We start from the raw sequence: 18,035 nt of genomic DNA, 5'->3' as shown, positions 1-18,035 counted from the left end.
AGTAAGAGAGAACAAGGTTTCTCTGGAGGACAGCAATAACAAATGATAGAAAGTTATAAGGAAGTTGAAAACGAGTAAAAAATTCCTTAATTCACAAATAATAACTGGGTGGATATGGAGACAGACCATAATCTTGTCTATTTTTCACATATTCAAAAAAGTAATACTCCCCTCTCCATATACAAATTATTGATCTTCATTTATTTTCTTGTCTCTATTCTTTAACACGATGAATTGACAATGCAAATGAGAAAGGTGTTTGTCCCTAGTTATTCAGCATATAGCAACCCTATTAACATCATCTGTTAACAAAGATATTAATATTATGGACATTCCCACTCTTTCAAAAAGACAGTTGTAGAAATAATTTTTACATTGGCCTAATGCTATCCTATGTTGCTAGAGATAAACTTTCTGATGGCTAAATAATTTAGCCTACAAAAGCAGCTTCTAGAAAAACTCAAATATCCTGTGAGGTTAGTAGACTAAGTAGTCTGATGCAAAAGATGCTGTGCTTAGTTCATTTAGGTTAATCAAGCTTACAGTCTTTACAAAGTAGGGTTAACCGAGATCATAGATTAAGTAACTTCCCACACACAAGAAGACAGATGTCCTTAGAAGTTATTAAATGCTGAATCACCTGTATTACTCAGTGAATATATCCTTCATGACTCTTACAATATCAGTGAAAAGAGGACAATGGCTTGATCCCTTTTTTTTAATTTTGTTTGGGGTTTTTGTGGGTTTTTGTTGTTGTTGTTTTGTAAGTAATGAGATTAACAAGAACCAGAACTGCATAGGTCCTATCAAAGATAACTTTTTCAGCTGTTTAGCTACTATAGGCCACCTAGAAAGGGCAGTGCAGAGACTTTAATTGAAGACCACAGACAGATAGCCTTTTGCCCTCTTCCTTTCTATTCCTACTACTTCAAATAAAAACTGCTGCTGTTTCAGGAAAGAGGTTGTGTCCAGGATATTCTTTGCAAGATCATACACAGGTGACATAAGTTAGAGAAACCAGGGCCTGCTCTAACCCAAGGGTCCAAAAGTGGAATCCCTTATATAAGAGCTGCAGCAGAGAGGACTGTTTTGAGTTACCTTTGCAGCCAGCCCTCTGAGCAGGAGATCAGACTCATGTTAGGACCTGGTTCAGAACATATGACAAGAGTGAGATATGTATTAGAGAGTATATCTCAACTTCCAATAATACTATAACAAAAAGATACACTTGTTATTCCAGCATCGAAACACAAAAAAAAAAAAAAAAAATCCAAACATGCATGTTCAGTGTAAACCACTAGAAATGTGATAGTTGAAAGTTCCCTGTTTATACATGAAAAATACAGCATGCTGTGATTAAGACTGTTCTGAGTTTAATGAACCTATATACACATATTTTTGACAGGACTAAAATCAGAAGTTGTTCTCATATCAGCTCAACATACAATTTTAATCAACATATAAGGCCAGCTGTACCCTTCAAATGTGCCTGATCAGCATGTTCTATGAAATTCACAGCAATACAACAGACAGCAGCTTCAGCGTGTTTTAACAGAAGTTAACTAACAGAAAAAAAAACAATGAAGTTATAAAAAGAAAAGGAAGTAAAAGCCACATGTCTTGGGTATGGAAAAAAAGTGATAATCTATAGTCACGTCCAGTTTATCAGGAGATTCTGGAGGGAAAAACACTTTCCCCTTTTGATTAGACAGCTTGTGTGTTGGGGGGACAGGAGTGACTATGTACAGACACATATGCAGATAAAGAAGTGATGGAACTACATTTTTTGTAATTTCCAAACTCCATTATTTTTTCCCCATAAAAGAAATGGTCACCATATTATTTCCTCAGAACTTTCCAGTTCATTTACAAAAAGCCTTTTCCTCTTCAGAAGGAAAACCATGACAAAACATTTTTTCTTGATCAGTTCACTATGGCATCATTTATTGCTTTGTATATTATTTAAGAGCACACCTCATCCCTTGAAAGAGGTCTGAACGAGAATTTGAATCCAGCTGGACTTCGGATAAGTAATGAGTCGAATAATCAAACCCAAATCTCCTGCTAGACTTTTCAGGTTCTGATGAAATTCAGAACTGAAAGAAGCCTCCAAAACCAGATGTTCTCATGAGTTTTATGCAATTTGGTTATAAAACTCATAGCAGTAAGATAGTCATGTGTTAGCAGTATTGAACCTTAACTCCAGTGCTTAGCATAAAAGAATCAGGATCTGAGATCATTTTTTTCTATTCAGTGCAAGGACGGCTCAGCCAGGCTGTGCAGTGAAATACAGCCCATAGCCACCTGCAACTCAGAAAACTGAAAAAGGAAAATGTCAAGAGTCAAAAGGCCTTTCTATTTTTTTCTGTTCCTGCCAGTGATTTCATCTGTGTACGCTATGCCAAGTCAGCTAGACTCAAATTTTCAGACGCAATCTGTGATTTGTTCCATGTTTTGGAAGTGTTGACTGGTTGCACTGAAAGCAATATGAGCTGTAAGTTCTCAGCACCTCTGAAAAGAAGTCCTAAGTTTCTTAAATTTCATATAAAAACAATAGAGCATCTAAAACTAGAACCCAGCAGGGACTTCCCTTCAATTAATATAAATATTTGCGGCTTTCAAAGAGGTCCAGAGGGCTAGCACAGCCCTCAGTACATCAACATGGGATGACCCATGCTCAATTGACCAACTGCAGTCAAGTAACCAAACCACACCTCGCAGCTGATACAACCATAGCACTATCCAACATCACGCACATGTGGTGAGAATAAACACATTAAAGGCTGGGAGGTTCTCCTGTTGCAGCATAGGAGCTGTTCATTTTGTGGGCGGAGTGAAGAAATGGCACAAAACTTACATGTGGGTGGGAAGAAAGCTAAGAGTCACACTCAAAATCACTGACTTATTCTGAGGACATAAGAAATGTCTTAACAGCACTTTATATTCCAGCAAATTACTTAAGAGAGCCTTTCTTCCTTTTAACAATATTAAAATGTAACCACATTTTTTATTACAAAAAGTGTGTTCACTGTGTGCCACAAAAACATTTAGATAAAGAAATGTTTTCTACTGAAGTTTGAAATTGCTACTCAGTAGTTCATTAAACAACAATAACAACCACGTATTTCCCAGGCAGTAAGAACCAAACAACACAGAAACACCCCCACCATCTTCTTCTTGGCTTCACACGTTATTTTAGGCATGTATAAAATCGCTTGTAAAACATATTTCTGTAGACCCCTAATTGGTGCTTGCCATGGTGGCAGCATTTGACCCAGGGATGTTCAGTACAGAACTACTATTCAGCAGTGACAAGCTGTCTTCAGGATTAGCTCCTTAAGCTGGCCATGAGACATACCTCCAGGACAGCCTACACTTGCTGTGGCTGCGGAAGCGACGGTGGGGAAATAAGCAAGGCTGTGTTAGAAGGAAAGCGGCACATATTCTTATCTTTAAAATAAGAAATGGCACAGGTGGGATTTGCCTCTCAGTTAACATTAATGAAGGGCAGGAATGAAGGCAGGCTAGGTCGAGCCAGGCCCTAACACATGGACACAGCTGGGCTTCTGGTCTCCCTGCCATCAGGGAAAGCGGGCAGCCATGCTCTGGGCACCCAGTCACTGCTAAGCTGCCCTACCAGCATGGTCCAGCCATGGTTACATCCTACACGTAGCCACCTCCAAACCAAAGCGACCATTACCTGTCGGGGCACCCGCTGCCGTGCAAAAGGAACAAGTCTCCCCCTCTTACCTCAGGGTCTTTCTCTATCTCCAGCCCTGCTTCCACCAGGTTGCGTTCATACTCCTCCCGCTGCAGCCGCTTCTCCTCCTCCAGGGCGTCCAGTGGGCCAAGCTCAATCACCTCCACCCCCGGCCGCTCCTGCGGGGCATGCTGGTCATCCTCCTGCCGCTGCAGCTCCACATGGCCCTTCCCGGTCTCTCCATTCAAAACCAGGGCCAAGGAGGCAGATCCATGCGTTGGCTCCCGTGAGCCCCCACCCAGTGGGTGCCGAGCAAGGCGTTTTCGATAGTGGTAGGCTAACACGTAGTCGACCTTTCTCTTGCTGTCTCTGAAATGCATGCCACTCGAGGATTCCTTGTCCATGGCCCCTCCTTGTGTCTCATCTAGGTAATTGTTTATAATCTGGGAGAGAAACACACAAATCTCACAGACAAGAAAGCCAAAGTGCCCAAAAGGAAGGCAGGCTTGAGGTCTATCTCCACACAAGCGTGTAAAGCTGGCACAGAGTCAAAATTGGATGTCAGCTGGGGATAGGTATGACCTACAAACGTGCACTCTGCAGACCAGATTAAGTCACGCTAACCTCTTCCAACCATAAACAAATGAAAGTGGCTAAAGACCTTATCCCAGCACATGGTATACCTAGCTGACGGGCAGGTATGGAGGCACACACTGACACTATCTCTTTGTCCTGCACGCACACAGACCATATAGGAGTAGACACCCACATTTTCAAATGGATGGATAAGTGAGAATAAGGATCACATTACAGATGGGGATATGAGAAAGGATGTGTTGCAGAGCAAAGCTGAACAGGGGAGGGAAGCAAAACACCATGTGAGCGAAGAAAGGGAAGAAACTGATCTGAGCTAGAATGGGAGAAATATCCTCAGTGTGGTACAAGGGAATGAAACTCTTTGGAAAATACCAGAGATCAGAGCCAGATCAGATACCATACCCCATGGATGGCTAGTGATGCTAGCTGACCTGTATTTTAACATATTATGAAAAGACGGTGTGACTGACCAGTAACACTGCAAAAGGAAATCATTCAAATTGCCTACGTTGCACTCAGTTGCCCCCTCAGACCATCCCTGCCTCCTCGTCTCCACTCTCTGAACCCTTCTGGGGTGAAGCTGTTCTAGTACTAACCCCTGCCCCTGTCCCTGAGCATGGACAGCAATTATGCAGCACCTGTGTTGAACTCTGATACCAAAGGTAAGGCATTCATTCTCACTTGCCTTTCACTAAGATAGCCCATATGTTTTCCAAACCTGTTATCAACCACACTTCCAGCTCAATCCTGTATTTTAAAACCCTTCACCGAGTTCTCTAAAGTGTCATTCATCAGAGTGACATCAGCCGCCCAGTGACTGGGGAACTAGATACAAGTAAACAAATAGGGTCAACTTGATTCAAACCAATCAGCCCATAACCTAATTCCAGACATTTATGGTTCCCATAGGTGGCTATACAAGCAAAATCTTCACAGGTACCAGTTATACATTTCTTTTTTTCCCTACCTCTCCTTCCATTACATGCACTGGTAGTTCTAAACGTAAAGTTAACCAGTATACTCTATGGCAATTTTCCCATTTGTTAACACAACACAAATTTTTGAACGTATTATATAAATTATATAAATACGCAGATTATTATATATCCCAATATCTCCCAAATTCTTGTTTTTCACTGCTTTGCTTCACTTAGTTTCCCACAAAGTAGCTTTCAGTCACCATATCACTTAATAAATCTTTATTTTTTATGCATACTGCATCCTTCATTCTTTCACGAAATTATCACCAAATAATCTGTTCTGCACATTGCACTTATCACACACTTTATGTATAAAGTATATATATAGTCCCTTTAGGCATATCTAAACTTACATTCAGCACTACATTCTGGCAGAATATAAAACTGCTTGGGAGATAGCGTTTTATTGCAATTCCCCATTTCCCTGTTATATATATTTTCTTGTAGTACTCACAGGCAGTCCATGCAAACCTCCTGGATCCATCTCTGCCACAGTGAAGAAAAACCTATTGTAGATTTCTAGTCTCCCTTCCAAAGAGTTTCGCACTATATAGCGCAGAAATAATGACGTCACCACCACCAGGTCACTGACACAATGCAATGCATTAGCTGACTCTAAAGAAGATGAGCTCTAAGCATCCCCTTTTCCCTTACTGATGAGTGTGGGCAGAAATGAGAAGCACAAACAAAACGCAGGAGAGGGAACAAGGAGGTTGGAGAACAAGAAAAGTCACTAAGAGGTTTTCCTGTTTGTTACTGTGCGTAGCCGTCTGCCACATCCTAGCCACCTGAGAGAGCACCATAGCAACATTTGATGTTGCTGGAGTTACACAGAATAATAGGATGAGGAGATACAACAATGCCTCTCTCTTCCTCCCTCTCTGTTGACTCTTTTCCTCGCTCTTGGCAGCAAAGTGCCATCCCCATTATTATGTGTGTCGATTGCACAGAAAACAACTCAAAATTACCCCAAGTTTAATTCAGGACATTTTCTGGCCCTAAATTTCCACTGCTTTCCTCACCATGTTACATTCTGACACAAGAAGACCTTATCATGGAGAAACATAAATAAGTTGCAATTTCCAAAACGTCACTGAAGCAACTATCAAGATCTTTCTCTCTTCCTCTCTCACAGCCATTGTAAAAGTCAGAACCAGTGATTTAAATCACCATCTTTAGTCCCACATTCATTGCTACTTGACATTTCCAAGATAAGTAGCCAGCACACATAGCAATAAGAAAATAGGAAGGTAGGATCAGCATGTCATGACAATTTTATTCTAGTCCTCTAACAGGCAGTATATCATAACAAACATAGCCCACAAGGTGTCTCCTCTAACAACACCTCAGCTTTGAAGACCACAGCTACACTACACTTCCACCTTCCAATCCAGCCCACGCTAGCACCTGGGTATGTGCTGGCCCAGGTTTTGTGCCGGGATAGCCAATTAAGTCATCAACCTTTCTACAGTAGAAGTAATGGCAACCCCCCTATTCCTGCTCCGAAGGATTTTGGCTAAAGTAAATAATTAAGAAAAGCTTGGTGAGACTACTACAGTAGCAATTATTTCTTGCTGTACACTAAGAGAGCTTACTGAACTACCTAAGGCTGTAGTATCTGTTTACTTGCATCGACACTTTTTTCAGTACAGTGTGGATTTGCCTAACACATAGGAGGAGTGCACTGTGTTCTGTTCACCCTGCTGCAAGCCTCTTCCTCATCTCAAAGGCATCAGAGGTAAGTTAATGAACATAAAATCCTACTTACAGAACTGCTGAAGGACTCCGTACAGCTCGGTGCTTCAAAAGCTCCATTGACTGTGCTGCTATGTGAGGAAGTCCGGTTTTGAGGAACTGTGAGGTATTTGCTGTTGTATGCTGAAAAAGAGTCCCTTGCTGATTTTACTGTCTTCTCTCTGTTCAGAGTTGGGTGAGGGGAGGCTAGAGGAAAGTCTGAAAATAGGAGATAAGTATTGCTATATAAAGCAAGTTTTGTGCAGGTAGCTTCCTAAAGGAATGGGAAATATTGCAGTTAAGAGGCACTATTCACCTTGAGATGCTGCGCTTCAGTAAATGGAGAGGGGTGCATACAACTGCAGAGTAACAACAGGTACTTACTTACCTATGTGAACTGCTGAGGAAGGGGGAACAATGATACAACACTGCACTTAACTCAGTACTATACTGGTTGGTCCACAGCATTTGTACTCCTGCACTTCAGTCACCAGGTTAGGAGCTGGAAAGTCTGTGTTTGGCAGCTAGCTAAACACCCGCCAGGACATGAGCAAGCTGTCTGTCTTAAGTGACTGTGTCCAGGTTCTCTGGGTGCAGCATTCATGCCAGGTGGAAGCCAAATCACCAGAAATAAAATGAGTCACATTTTCTTATGGCTTATAACTAGACCTGAAATGGATTGTGTTTCAGTTCTAGTGTGATGTGACCAAATCTAGTGGGCTAAGGTATAGATTGACCATTAGCCAGAAGTTTCTTTCTCCACTAAGAACTCTTAACTTTTGGATGTGTAATGGTGTGAAATTCTCATAAAGTACATCTAAGTTTATGCCTACATGTTTTGGCTTGAGGGACTAATGTCTTTACTTTCAGACATGTTCCCTATCTCTTGTATTGACAAATTACATGGTTACAATGCAGCATAACGGAGGGGATGAGGGAGTGGAGAGTTACATGCCATTCCTTGTTCACCACCAGCATCATTGGTTAGCTATATACATAGAGCAATGTACAGCAACAACAGGATATGAGAAGAATGCTTGGTCACAGGTTGGAAATGCAGAAAGCCAATCCCACACACGCAGTAACACAGTGGGGAAAAAAAAATGATGATAAAAAGTAATGGGTACAGAAATTCTCTTAACATACCTATGCTTCATACTCTTCCCCCCTCTAGTGGTACCATAACTGAAATGAGGTTGATTTATATTTTCTCAAAGAAATTTTGAAAGCTTATTGGGGTGAAAAACTATGGCTTGGTCCTTCAAGCATGAGTGTTTTCTACTAGAAAGAGGACACAGCTGTAGCAGACCCATCTGCCCATGTAGTTAGTCCTGCTACCACTAAAGAGACAAAGCACCATGACTCTCCAGTCAGGACTTTTGTCTTCCCCAGGAAGAAGAAATAACTGGAACATTCATCAGCTCCTATATATCCAGGGAAACACTACATCCGTAGCATCTCTTCTTGCCTTCTTACTAGGCAATCCGAGTAATGCTGTAGTTCTCGTCCCCCATCTTCACCTTGCATCTAAGGAAACAAGAAACTTAAACAGCATAGTTACTTTGCAGTTTAGGAGGAACTGTCCTATGAGATTTGCTGCACTTTGTTGTAAGTGATTTCACCCTTCTCTGCCACAAGAAACCGCTGGAAAAATTGACCAGTTTCCTCCACAACTTCCTCACAGTGATGAAGACAAGAAGAGGGAAGGCATTTCTTCTGCATTGCTGAAACAGCCAACTGGTGGCAGAAACACCTTGCACTGTATCTCAAAAGACAGAGCATTGAAGGAAGTGTCTGTATGCAGGAAACTTAGAGCTATGCAGTGATCATAATGTTCAAATAATTCAAGGAAAATCTAGAAGGATCTATTCTTACAGATGGTGATAGCAAAACTGTGGTGTTGGGGTTTTTTTGTTGTTGTTGTTCTTTTTGTTTTTTGGGTTTTTTTGTTGGTTTTTTTTTTTTTCCTCGGGGGTAAGTGGGGGATGTTGTGTGTATATGTATTAATAAAATCTTGAAGCTATATTTCCCCCTTATTTAATGGAATCCTTTTCTTTTTTTCCAAGAGTCTAAGGCAGACATTGTGTCCTACTGCTGATCTTCTATGCCCTCTATGCAGGCTGAATCTACTTACCTACAATCATGTGCTAAGAGAGGAGCCAGTAAAATGCTAAGTAAGGAAACGTGCAGACCTTACCCTTAAGTGTCATGATTATTCTTATGTTGCCTATCAATAATAAATTACAGTCCTGCAGCACTTGAGCAGTACAGTAGATTGACTCACCAGCCTTCCTTTTCTGATCTCTCAAGGATACTTGCACTTGCTTTACTTTAATGAAGCACATAATGATGCCACAAGGGAAACTCCAATGAAAATAATTAATAAGTGAAGGTTTCATTCCCAAGGCTACACGCAGTGTTTCTCCAGTATTTTCAGACTAAGCCTGGGATATCTCACAAGACCTTTGCACAGTCAATTAAAGAGCCTTTTTTTCTTCCCAGTCATTTTAACTGTGCCTAGGAAAAAAAAAAAAACACTGCAGTTCATTTATAATAAAATTATTTCATTTCCACTATGCTACTCAGCCTTCAGAATCTGCATCATGAACCTGAGGTTAAGATTGGTAAGCAGGTGAGACAGCAACTTCCAGTTCGAATAAGTTTTTTGATAGAAATGCAGTTTCCATGTCTGAATTTGGATGACTCCTGTTCTCTCAAAAGCTTTTCATCTTCCCAAATCAAACTGACTGAACCAAAATGTTTTTTTTCTGAATGAGTTCCACATTTGACAGTGCTTGCCTGTGGTACTGCAGCACCTAAGGGGCTTCTGCTTCAGATGCTGCCTGACCTCATTCTACCCTGTAAGCCTTTACAACATCTGGCCTTATGTGTTCCCATTCTGTAAATATTCTAGAGGAATTAGTATTGATAGAAACAAGCTGTGTGTAGTATGTATGTGCATATATATATATAATTTTTTCATACATACACACATGCATAGCTTTGGTACACACACATACATATTTATATATAAACACTCAGAGAACAGCAGTAGAGTGAATCTTGACTTCAACCTGGAAAGCAAATATTCAGAGCTATGCGTATTCTAGAAAAAAAAAATAGCCTGGGAGCCTTCTCTCTGGTCAAACTTCTTGAAGTTGCAAATGCTTCCATGGACAAGACGTCTCCAGGACAGAGCTCAGCGACCAGCTCTAGTTCCAGTGCCAATTCACAGCCATTAGACATTTACTGGTTCTCTCAGTCTCTCTGCACTCCTTTGCTTTGGCTTTTTGTCAGCTTAAGGGTTGGCTGCACATGCACCAATCGACCTCATCAGTCGAGTTTCCAATTCCTTGTCTAAAGTGCAATGATGAAGAAGCTGCACATACTTCCAAAAGTGGAGGGACTGAGAGGGTGTATTAAAGGACCATAATGCTTGTGAAATATGCATTAAGGGAGTCTACTTAATTAGGAGCTCTGTGTGAAATCCTGACTAACAGCCAATTACCCAATCTGAGTGGTCCAGATGGTCAGATTATCATAGGCACAACTACTTGCAGACTGCATTGTAAACAGTTCAGCCACTCAGGGCACAGACATTGGCCTGCTTTCATTTGTCTTCCTCTCTATCCAGTTAAGTATCACAAATGGACTGCACAGTGAGACCCATACCTATACTCACACAGGCTCCTCTGCAAGCCCGGCTATTCAAAATATCTGCAACTTAGGAGCATTGTTTGGCAAACTTGTTATTCCTTCCACACTCCAAGTCAATATGAAAAAGAACTACTTGAGTTTACTGTTTCTATGCAGCTGGACTTAAATATATCTTCTTTAAAGGAGATAAGTATAAACAAAAAGATGTACCACAGTTATGCCTATGTTCTTTACATTCCCACTAAGCTAATGACTTGTCATGAACATGTAGAGCTTCTGATTTCAATACAGCCCGTCACACCTGTGTAAGTATGCAAGTATTTTCATCATACTGCAATTTTCTTTTTTAAGCTGCCATCCCTCGTCTCTTCAAAATTGTGCTTAACATTTAGTATTTCAATTCAAGAGTCTTAGACACAAGGGAATGCATGTTAATTAAATAAGCCTTGGTCAAACTTAAAGGAAACAGGCTACCAAAGGAAATGTCTAGGAATAAAATTTTATACAGGAAATCCATTCTTTATTCAATATTACTTGAAGGAAAAGTTCCAGTAGATTTCATTAAATGTATTTTAGATTAGGGCAGTGTTCTCAAACTCCTTATTTGAATAAAAGAAGATAGAGTTTGACCATTAAATTTCAGATATCCATTTCCTTCTTCAAGTTGACTTAAGAACTATTTAGATGTTTAGTCCCTGAGTGCTTAACCCCTCCTACTAAAATTAGTCCCATAACTAAACTCAGCATTAGACAGTTCTCTCTATAAAGAGTATTTCTTCTCTGATTATATTCAGGAGGCTGGAAAGAACAGGGGAGATGGTCTTAAGTAAGGCTGCATGTAAAGGGCTAGAACTGAGATACTGATTCCTACCAAAGAGATTCTCCTCACTGAATGTCCTAGAGGCTCAGGGCATGGTGTTTCAAACTGAATGTTGGAATGGGGTCTAGAAAGGCAGGTGCCCCTAGGCTGTCAAAGGCATTAACCAGGACCTCTCATAGGTGGGTTTTGCCTGTCCCTCTGCAGTTTGAGAGGTACCATATAAGCACTCAAACTGCAGGATGCAAATTTGGATCCCTTGTCTCTTGGTGGAAACTCAGCTGTGTAGGAACAGGCAGGAAGTGGCAAACCTAAGCAGTGATGTCTTCTTCTTGTAGCTCCACTTCTTTCTCCCTGTGTTGGTTTTGTTTAGTGGAGGAGAGAGGGGGGTGGGGTGGCTATGATGGCAGCTTCTGCTAGAAGTTTTGCCTTTGTTCAGTGGACTCAGCTGGGCCTAGGGCGGACCTGCCGACGGCCAGGGCCAAGACAGTTGGTGATGGAATGTTGCCTGCGATAATGTATTTTAAGAAGAGGAAAAATTAAAAAAAAGAAAAAAGATGCGAAGAAGCTGAAGGGGGTGCAGAGAGGGGGAGGCATGAGCCTTGTGGGCCTTGCGGCCCTCACCCTCTGGCCTCCTGCTGGGCAGCCGTCTGGGCCTGAGTCGGCCCAGCCCAGCTGCAAGAAGTGGAGAGGAAAGGAGATGTGTTGGACACAGCTCAGTGATACCCCATCAAGGCAGCAGTGACAAGGCAGGTCCAATGTCAAGCCAGGAAGCAGAGCCTTTAGGTTGGGGTCAGGGACAGACTGGTGAAGGTCTGAGACTGGGCACAGAGGTACCTCAGCTGCGATGTAATGCAGCACGAGGTGAGCAGCAAAGCCTCGGCTTAAAAGCAGCTCCCAAGAGAAAGGGGGGCAGCTCACTTCCAGCTTTCTTCACAGCAGCTCTGATCAGTGAAGGCAGCTGGCCTTGGACTCAGCCAGTTAAGTCTCTTGTGGGCTTTGAGTGGCCTAAATAGCTATGGTCACAGACACAAGTGTAGAAACCTGTGGTTGCTCTCCTGTGGTAGGCCCTTGCACACAGGAGGCGTGACCTCCGGCATTAGGAGCAGGAAGAATGCACCTGAGGTAACCAAGATGCTTACTCACCTCTGGCACACACCGTGAGCCAGAGAGTCTCTTAAATGGTGGAAGGCGATGAACATGAATGGTCAAGAATGAAGGAAACAGTAGAGCTGTGGAAATAGATGTGGGAACTGTATGTATAAAACAAAAACCTGAGCCGCCTTATGACACTTTGCTTTAACTGAAGACTTAATGGATCTGTATCTATTTAATACAACTGTGTGTATAATTTCAGACTCTTCTCCTTTTTTTTTTTTTTTTAGTCCTAGTAAAAATGTAAAGATTACAGAAATTACCTGATTTTTCAAGCGTAAATTATATCTCAGACTAACCCCCCCCCCCATTCAAGGATAAGGGATAGAAAAAGGACACTGGAATAACTCAACAAAGATCAGCAGTAGGTATTAAATCTAATGGCTCTTTGCACACTGTGGTCTAACATGCAAATAATTTTAGGAAGGAGACTGGATGGGAGAGCACAGAAACAGCAGGATTTGGTGAGTTGCATGATAGTTCAGAGCTCATAGCAGAGCAACAGCCCCAGAAACAATGAGATAACATGGAAACAACCACAGAGCTTTTTGACTGTAGCACTAAAGCAATAGTGACACAAGACCAGCACTGAATGTTATTCTAAACTTGTACACTGAGAACTTGGACAAAAACTTATATGCACTGAGCAGATTTGTTCCTTGTGTATGGGAGCTGAAAGCTGACTGCTGCACATTGTCTTCTGAAAAAAAGGATATTGCTTTCTCCCCCTCAGTTGCAATGCAATAAGGCAAATGCAGATGGAAAAAGCAGAAGTCCAGCACAAGGCATTTGCCTAGCAATTGTCTTTTCCACATGGATCACAGCACTGACCCACAGCTGTACTTCTGAGGCTTCAGAATAAGTTAACTCTGTGTATTTTATATCTGAGCTGTCTGTATGTAACCTGGGCCACAGAGTTTTCTTTTTTTTTTTTTAATTTGTTTTTTTGAAAATGTCCTGAAAGAAGACACAGAAGTCCTTTCAAAGTATTCTTTTATCTGTTCCCCACCCCTTTTCCACCTATTCAACTTCACAGGCAGCAATTAAGAATGAAGCAGAGAATAAACTTACCGGGTGTGTGTGTTTCCATGTTGCCTGGAGATTTGTCTGGAAGTTAATGTCAGTGCTAATAGGATGTGGCTATGCTGATCATGTGCACAATCTGCTTCTGCACTGGCTTAAGTAGTGAACAGCAGTAGCAGCTATTTTCATCCTGGCTTGATCCTGCTTTAAGCAAACCACAAACTGAAGCTAATTAGCAAGACCTTCTGTTTTGGTGATTACCATCATGGAGGAAAGAGAGGGAAAAAGGCAAAACTCCCATGACCTGAGAGGCCATGGCACTTCTCTGCTGGAACTTCAGCATCTTGTCTTCATGCTCCATAATGCCTCAACATAACAACAGGCATATTTTGTCCTAGCTCCACAGAAGGCAGTGGAGAGGGAGTGGAGGAGAAGAAGGAAAAACAGCTAATGCAAAACCATGGTTCTACAACAGAGCCAGCTCTGTCCAAAAACACTATTATTCAAGGATTAGACTATCTTGGAGGCGGTCTCTGTGGGGAAGAGTGTCTTTAAATCTGCAAAGCTTCACAGTGCTGCCAGGTAGGAGGTAAGTGCAGAAACCTTTTTAATAAGGCTCTATCTCAACTGCTCGAGTTACCTTACTGCCTGGATGCTGTGCTGTCATTCCTCCATGAAATATTCAGGGGATTATCTTGTAATCAACTGTCTAATCAGAACAGGTGATGGATCCTGCTTAGCCTTCAACCTTACAATTTAAACAATGTATTAGGAAGAAAAGTTGTTGATGACTAGTATCATCCAAGAAAGCACTTTTATTTGCTGCTGATAATTGGAGGGAGGTGTACTTATTTGGAATTCAAATATTTTTCTTCTTTTAGCCTATTTATGACACTACAACAGTTTCTCATGTGTGAGAGGGGGAAATTGATTTAGTCAATGGCTGAATAAATTACTACTAGCCTGCGAATTAGGATCACACACTGTGTCGTGACCAGTACGAATAGCAGGTTTTTATATCACAGAGAGATGTACTGATGCACTGTGCCCAAGCTATCAAAGATACTGAGTTTATATAGGGAGCAGTAGGGTTGTTGTGTCCCAAAACTTGGACTGGGTGCTGTAAAGCTTTCCCAGCAAAGTTGAGAAATACATGTGCTGCTTTAAAATCTGGACAAATTTTAACTGGGTACTTGTCCTTTTTAATGAAACAGCTATAAGCAGACTAAAGAGAATTAGACCAAATTAGATGACTAATGTCTTATTAGTCTGTGCTCATCTATTTACTTCGGCTCAACTGAAGTGCCCACATGAGGAATTTTAAGTGTCACCTACAGTAATGTAATATGCCTGATTTGACTTAAAAGGGAGAAGGGTCAGAACCTCTGACTCCATCTTGAATAGCTTTGTACAGGTTAGTTGAGTTTTCTGAACTACATTTTAGTACTGACAAAAGGAGAAAAGTAATGACGACGTATTTCTTTATGCATACACAGAAGATGGGTATTACAGAATACTTTTTTAACACTTGCTTTTGTATTCACATAGAATAGTGTCTTGAGCTAGGAAAAGTTAAATCACCCCAGTCTTCTTTAGTCACTTCTTTGGAATGGCATTTTCTAATTTCTATGTAATATATCAACAGGTATCAAATACTTGTCCTTCTTACCCTGCTAGTATCATATGTTAATCTCAGAACTCCATTCAGAAATTGGGTTCAGTCACAAAACACGGAACAACTTGGATGCCACAGTTTCTGGACTGACTAATCTAAAAACTACTAGGTTTCAGAAATTAAAAAAAAAAAAAATGTTCTCAGTTGCTGTGTGTAAGCACAGCAAGGGTGGTTGCTACTTTATACATGCTTTTGTTTGCACACTAGTCCATGCATACAAGTTTTGAGGTGGTGTGCCTGTAATCTTCTTTTTTTTTTTTAATTGCATAACCCCCCCATCCATTTGAACAAGTGAGCTGATCATTGCTTGATTGCTTTGTTCCAACGTCCACAGCTGCACAGATCTCAATGCAGGTCATGCTTACTTGGCACAGGGCAATGGTGCAATCATGGAGTTCCTGGTTAATTTTTTGTTAACACAGTGGGATCAGAGAGAATACTCCAAGGGAAGCAACTGTTGAAATGCTTTTTGCCTTGATGTTTTGTAACCAATTAATCTGCTCCCTGGATAGATAGCAAACCTACTGCTTTGTATACACTTATCTCTGGGAGAAGGGAATGAAAACTTGCTGAGAATTATGCTATTTTATATCACATTCTGTGCTGCACCAACTAAATGCTAAAACAGAAAGGCATACCCACTAATTTTGGAATAATATAGGAATGCAGAGCCAGGTTCTGAGAAGATCCCTGCGGACACAAAGCTCTGCCTGCATGAGTTCAAATTACTAGCTCTTATAAGCCATAACAACGGGTCCATTACAGGTAATACAGCTAGCTCAGGTAATAAATAATATACACAGGAGGCAATATGATAGGAAGCAATATCTAGCTGGTTAAAATGGAGCTGGGTCTGTAGTCTATTTTTAAGGACACTTTCCAGTGGAGAAAATCATATCTTGGCATCACTGTGTTTCCTGAAGTACTCGGGTACGGTGTTAGTTGGCAATGCAGAGCTGCAACAAACAATACCAATATATGAGATTGTGTTTCACTTGCTGTGGAGGAGTCGTGCTTGGAAGTCTGAAAAAGTTAGCAGAGAGATTAGATGTTTTTAATAATTAAGAAGTTACATAAGACTCCTCCCCAAATCCTTACAACGTTCCTGTAAATCTATCCTCTGTCATGCGCAACGAACCAGTCGGTCTTCTGAAGTGGTGGGATGTGTTCCGAATCAGTGGCAGAATGGCAAAGATTAAGGTAGCTCAAAATCATCAAGACTAACAAGCAGTAAGTACAACTTGAAAAACAATGTTCCTCAAAGCCTGGGTTCTGCTGATGAATGTAAATGGAGCGGTCTGATGTACAGGACTGTGATGTGCTGGCACATTATTCCTTTGAGTGCACAGCTCTCTACTAAGCAGGTACTTGACTATGGACCTGATTTTGTTCTTCATTTCTGCCAGGAAAGCAGCAGAGTTTCTGAAAGCAGCAGAGTTGCACTAAGTGAAATCGGGCTATGTGAAAGATCATAAAAACCTGCATGGAGGAAGCCTGAGCCCGTTGCCTTACTGGCACTACCAGAGCCTTAGATGAAAAAGACAGCTGTTTTGGGGCAGGCTGCCTGAAAAAGTTTGATTCTCATGTTAGCAGGTCAAGGCCAAAAATTTACGTACCTTCTCAGTTTGTTACAGGAGACATTAGAATATTCCTTTCCTCTTTCTCTTTCCTGCTTGTCTGTTTCTATGACAGGATTTTCAAGGAAGAAGCTCCTTCTGCCTTTGAGCACAACAGGGCTTTAGCTTTTCTTGGAATACGTAGGTACTAGCCAGGCCTGAATAATAACACATAGACCATACAAAAGTCCACGGAATGCTGCTCTGTAAGAAAGAACAGTCAAGTCTCATGGGATATATTTTGCACCCACTTTAGTCCAAACACTGGCATGGATGCCTGAGAGCAAAATTGCAACCAAGGAAGGTGAATAAAAACCACATAGTGTAGGACGTTTTTGAACCAATGTAAAGTCTTAACACAGTTCTGCTTATCTAAATACACTGAGCTATCTCTGCTATGAGTTTGATCCTATAACCAAGCAGTTTTCCAATAAATAATCCAGAGCTCCTGAGGAAACAATACTAATTGCTCTAGTCTGAAAGCCAGTATCTTTACTTTAGTCTGTTTCTTTCTTGAGACATTTAGATCCAAAAGATTTTTCTTGTTAATTGAGGTAGAAAGGGTGAAAGCAGGAATGCCTGCCTGTTCGTTGGACAGATCTGTCCATCCACTTTGTTGCTGATGAAAAATACTAGCTGTGTGCGTCTGCTTTTCAGAAGTTCAGAAGACTGTGGCTCCATCTTTGCCGTCAGGATGCTCCTGTATGTCCTCCCCATGCCAATAAACTGGTGCCTGACTCATACAATTTTCTGACTAGAAGACCTGACTACAGCCATGAAGCTTTACCTACAATCCTGTCAGCTTTCATGAGCTGAGAGGTCAGTTTGGGTGAGGGCACTGATGGAAACAAACGTGCAGTACAGCAATGGTAAGGGAAAGAGGAAGACGTTGTCTTTTACCCCATATCCATTCCTTTTCTCTGATTCTCTCTGATGTTGCAGGCTGCTATTCCAGGAGTTCCTTATTTGCAGCTTCAGATGAGCTGCTGTGCAGCTGATTACATCGGTGCTGCAAATCCATCTTTCAGGAAGCTTAATATCTGGAGCCAGCTACAACAAGGCGCAACTGAGAGGATGGAGG

The 18,035-nt window shown here is 41.4% G+C and overlaps 1 protein-coding gene across 1 annotated transcript in view; it reads right to left on the bottom strand.

Moving 5' to 3' along the window:
* ANO2 (anoctamin 2) overlaps positions 1-13,748 on the bottom strand; it is a 248,227-nt gene extending 234,479 nt beyond the window's left edge. The window contains exons 1-3 of the mRNA XM_086762472.1: positions 13,712-13,748; positions 7,046-7,230; positions 3,751-4,143 (exon numbers count right to left, since the gene is read on the bottom strand). Of these exons, the coding sequence (XP_086618598.1) occupies positions 3,751-4,143; positions 7,046-7,230; positions 13,712-13,730 (597 nt within the window). The 5' untranslated portion in view covers positions 13,731-13,748. The remainder of the gene's footprint in view (positions 1-3,750; positions 4,144-7,045; positions 7,231-13,711) is intronic.
* Between the last annotated feature and the right edge of the window lie 4,287 nt (positions 13,749-18,035).

Source organism: Chlamydotis macqueenii, chromosome 1 (assembly GCF_036417535.1).
Source record: "Chlamydotis macqueenii isolate bChlMac1 chromosome 1, bChlMac1.mat, whole genome shotgun sequence".
NCBI lineage: Eukaryota > Metazoa > Chordata > Aves > Otidiformes > Otididae > Chlamydotis > Chlamydotis macqueenii.
Note: the sequence above shows the minus strand (reverse complement) of the source record. Positions and strands in the feature narration are given on the sequence as shown.